Source organism: Siphateles boraxobius, unplaced genomic scaffold (assembly GCF_051911475.1).
Source record: "Siphateles boraxobius isolate OS27281-9 unplaced genomic scaffold, OSU_SipBor_1 161, whole genome shotgun sequence".
NCBI classification, from domain to species: Eukaryota; Metazoa; Chordata; class Actinopteri; order Cypriniformes; family Leuciscidae; genus Siphateles; species Siphateles boraxobius.
Window position 1 is genome coordinate 105,001 of NW_027508768.1, and position 5,000 is coordinate 110,000.

The 5,000-nt window shown below is 44.3% G+C and overlaps 1 protein-coding gene across 1 annotated transcript in view; it reads right to left on the bottom strand.

The window, feature by feature from the left end:
* The window catches only part of LOC143739996 (receptor-type tyrosine-protein phosphatase mu-like), a 360,798-nt gene that overhangs the window by 66,698 nt on the left and 289,100 nt on the right, over window positions 1–5,000 (bottom strand). The window contains exon 24 of the mRNA XM_077232010.1: window positions 1,444–1,541. Coding sequence (XP_077088125.1) covers window positions 1,444–1,541 — 98 coding nt within the window. The remainder of the gene's footprint in view (window positions 1–1,443; window positions 1,542–5,000) is intronic.

A 5,000-nucleotide genomic window follows, 5' to 3' on the forward strand; every position in this document is an offset into this window, starting at 1 on the left:
CTTTCTCTCTCTCTCTCTCTATTTCTCTCCATCTCTCTCTCTCTCTCCATCTCTCTCACTCTCTCTCTCCATTTCTCTCTCTCCATCTTTCTCTCTCTCTCCATCTCTCTCTCTCTCCTCCCTGTAGCATTCACTTAATCTCGCACAGATCTCCCAGAATGCCTCAGTTGTGTGTGGACACAGATGTGTGTTTATGGGTGTCCGTGGGGAAGCCGCCGCCCACATTAGATCAGCCTCGTATAACAGACGCCCGCGGCGCCACACATCTGCATCTCCACACATCTGTTCATCTCTCAATCGCTACAGTCCACCCAGACGCTTCACGCAAACATGGATTATTAACAACACATTTTATTCTGATTTTAGAAGTTCATCTTTTAGTATTTAATATTTTTAAGCTGTCAGAAGATCCGATCCAGATGGGACTCTCTATGTAAAGATGAAGTTTCTTCAGACTTAATGTATCCAGTTCTACTTTTAAAGATGTTGAACAGTCAACTCGGACGCTTTACGCAAAAATGGATTATTAGGATTAACAAATGTATTGATTTTATTCCAGTTTATAATATCTGATTTTAGATGCTCATCTTTAAGTATTTAATTTTTTGGGAAAAAAACTCAGAGAGTAAATCATAGAGCTGTCCAGCCATGACTCTCTATGTAAAGATGAAGTTTGTTCAGAATTGATGCATACAGTTCTACTTTTAAACATGTTGAACTTTAACAATAATTAAATTAACTGTAAATGACTATAAATAAGCTGATTTCTCTATAAAAGAGAGTCTGTTTACAGGAGCTTTCAGACTGTGTTCAATGTTGAAATATGTTGATGCATTGAAAGCATTACATAAATGTTTGATAGATGGATAGATAGATAGACAGATAGATAGATAGATAGATAGATAGATAGATAGATAGATAGATAGATAGATAGATAGACAGATGGATAGATAGATAGATAGATAGATAGATAGATAGATAGATAGATAGATAGATAGATAGATAGATAGATAGATAGATAGATAGATAGATAGATAGATAGATAGATAGATAGATAGATAGATAGATGGATAGATAGATAGATAGATAGATAGATAGATAGATAGATAGATAGATAGATAGATAGATAGATAGATAGATAGTTAGATAGATAGATAGATGGATAGATAGATGGATAGATTTCTATCACACGTTTCTCCGTCTGTCTGATAATGGGATCCATTGATTAGTTTCTGGCCAGATATTCACATTGATGAAGCCCAGAACACATCATTTACTCAGCAAGTGATCCTGAGGGAGTCGATCTGAACTCCAGACACACACACACACACACACACACACACACACACACACACACACACACACACACACACACACACACACACACACACACACACACACACACACACACACACACACACACACACACACGCTCACACTCACCCTGCCCACTTCCACCAGGTTGGTCACCATGACGATGGTTGCCGTGTTCTCCTGCCACACCATCCTCCAGAAGTCAATGGCGGTCTCCTGCATCGGTCCTGCGGAGAAAACACACACAATCAGAACATAGATAAGATAAGAGCAGAAAAGAGCTCTTTCTCTCGTTTACACTGTTCAAGCACATCTCCATGTTCATCAGTTTGTTTCTCGCGGCTCAAATGTCTTCCCTGCTCCCACACTGATTCCCACAAGCCTCAGGGGATGATGGGAATGAGCAGGACATCTGCTGAGTGTGTCTGTAATGCCAGAACACACACACGTCTGCAGTGTTTACCAGCAGCACATACTAAAACACACCGCATGAAGGGAACAGAAAACTCACTGAGAACCCTGTGAGAACTCAGTAAGAACTCAGTGAGAACTCAGTGAGAAAGCTGTGAGAACTCAGTAAGAACTCAGTTACCCCTTTTCCACCAAGGCAGAGCTGGTGCTGGTTCGGAGCCAGAGCCTAGTTTCATATCGGTTCTTTGTTTTTCGACCACCAAAGCACCAGCTCCGAACCAGTAAAAGTGGTTCTTAAGTAGCACCAAATCATTGCTGGTCTAGAAGTAAGAACCGCTTACGTCAGCAGCTGGGGGCGGGGCTACCGTGGCCAACAAGACAAACAGGAACTTGTGACCGCCATTTTTTAAATAGCAGCTAATCGTGCTAATAGCAACTCGATTGTATCTCCGTTAATGCAAGTTACGGCGAGCTGCACGAACGTGCTGGATTCGCCGTGTTTGGATACCGATGTAGGTTTGCAAAGCCATGAGCATAAATAGTAACGCAACGACCACCATTGTTGATGGAAGGCTTGTTCGAGATGCATCGGAGCGGCATGGACTGGTCGGAGCTGCGGGAGTGTTTGGAGAGCATATGACTCCTTCTGCTTTTGGATCGCTCTCGCAGTTCGAAATTCACAGTGCCGATCCATCTCGAACAAGCCTGGTGTGTTTGTGTGTGCCGCGCTAGCGTTGCTGGGCAACATGAGATGTATACAGTGACGTAAGATCTGGCTCTGTGATGGCTCTCTAGCCTGTGGAAAGGCAAACCGGTTCTTTGAAAGCTCGTCAGTTGAACCAACTCCAAACCGGCACTAGCTCTAGCTCTGAACCAGCACCTGGTTCTTGTTGGTGGAAAAGGGGTAAGTGAGAACCCTGTGAGAACTCAGTAAGAACTCAGTAAGAACCCTGTGAGAACCCAGTGAGAACCCTGTAAGAACTCAGTAAGAACTCACTGAAAACCCAGTGAGAACCCTGTGCACTGTTTTCCACCAAAAGATTTTGAGAGCCGGTTCGGAGCCGGTGCCTACTTGCGAAACAGTCATTTGTGTTTCGACAGCCAAAGAACCGGTTCTCGGCCAGGAAAACTGGTTCCAAAGCGGCACCAACTCTTTGCTGGACTAGAACCAGAGAACCGTTCTTTTACCACGTCATGCTTATTTCGGGGCTGGGGGCGGGTTTAGATGTGTTCTAAACATCTTTTCTGACCGCAAAGCCAGGAGAAACATTTGCAGAAACACAATGTAGTCCGCCATTGTAATTGTTATGCTTGAAGTTGACACAAGCGTTTCTAGCTTTTTTTTATTTTTAATTTTTTTTTATGGAAAACATTATGTAAGCAAAGAAGAAAACAGTCACAATATAGAACAAATAAACGGAAAGAAAAAAAGACACAAGACAGGGGTGCATAACTAATCAGAAAAGATTACATATCAAAGGAAAATATCAAAAGACTTACATATTACAATTGCTTTAAAGCCTTCTTGGCAGACGAGTTGCAAGCGTTTCTAGCTAAGACATATAGCGACGTACACAGTGACGTAACGACGTCGTTCACTGGGCGCTCTAGTCAGTGGAAAAACAAACCGGCTCTGAGAAGGTTCACAAGTTGAACCAACTCCGAACCAACTTTGAACCAACTTTGAACCAGCACCAGTTCCGAACCAGTTCTTTTTTGGTGGAAAAGGGGTATGTGAGAACTCAGTAAGAACTCAGTGAGAACCCTGTGAGAACCCTGTGAGAACCCTGTGAGAACTCAGTGAGAACCCTGTGAGAACTCAGTAAGAACTCAGTGAGACCCCAGTGAGAACCCAGTGAGAACCCTGTGAGAACTCAGTAAGAACTCAGTGAGAACCCTGTGAGAACCCTTTGAGAATTTAGTGAGAACTCAATAAGAACCCAGTGAGAACCCAGTGAGAAAGCTGTGAGAACTCAGTAAGAACTCAGTAAGAACTCACTGAGAACCCTGTGAGAACCCAGTGAGAACTCAGTAAGAACTCACTGAGAACCCAGTAAGAACCCTGTGAGAACTCAGTAAGAACTCAGTGAGAACCCTGTGAGAACCCTTTGAGAATTTAGTGAGAACTCAATAAGAACTCACTGAGAACCCAGTGAGAAAGCTGTGAGAACTCAGTGAGAACCCTGTGAGAACTTAGTGAGAACCCCGTGAGAAACCTGTAAGAACCCTGTGAGAACTCAGTAAGAACCCTGTGAGAACTCAGTGAGAACTCAGTAAGAACCCTGTGAGAACTCAGTAAGAACTCAGTAAGAACCCTGTTACCCCTTTTCCACCAAGGCAGAGCTGGTGCTGGTTCGGAGCCAGAGCCTAGTTTCAATTCGGTTCTTTGGTTTTCCACACGCAAAGCACCAGCTCCGAACCAGGAAAAGTGGTTCTTAAGTAGCACCAAATCATTGCTGGTCTAGAACAGAGCCAAGTAAGAACCACTTGCGTCAGGGGCTGGGGGCGGGGTTACCGTGACCAACAAGACGAATAGAAACTTGTGACCGCCATTTTTAAATAGCAGCTAGTCGAGCTAATAGCAGCTCGATTATAAATATCCGTCTATGTAAGTTACGGCGAGCTGCACAAACGCGTTGGACTCCGATGTATTTTGTAAACCCATGAGCATCCATAGTATTGCAACGTCCGTTATTGTTAATGGCTTGTTCGAGATGCATCGGAGCGGCGCGGACCGATCGGAGCTGCGAGAGTGTTTGGAGAACATACGACTCCTTGTGCTTTTAGATCGCTATCGCAGTGCTTTGATGTCATGCGGAGATCGATCTGCGAGAAGCCGATGCATCTCGAACAAGCCTGGCGTACTGTTTTGCGCTACCGCACTAGCGTTGCTGGGCAACATGAGACGTATACAGTGACGTAAGATCTGGCTCTGTTGTGGCTCTCTAGCCGGTGGAAAGGCAAATCGGTTCTTATTAAGCTCGTCAGTCGAACCCACTCTGAACCAGCTTTGGCTCTGGCTCTGAACCAGCACCCGGTTCTTGTTGGTGGAAAAGGGGTATATGAGAACTCAGTAAGAACCCTGTGAGAACTCAGTAAGAACTCACTGAGAACCCAGTGAGAACCCTGTGAGAAAGCTGTGAGAACTCAGTAAGAACTAAGTACGATTGTAATCACTGTCTACGCAAGTTACGGCGAGCTGCACGAACGCGTTGGATTCGCCGTGTTTGGATGCCGATGTAGGTTTGCAAAGCCATGAGCATCAATAGTAACAC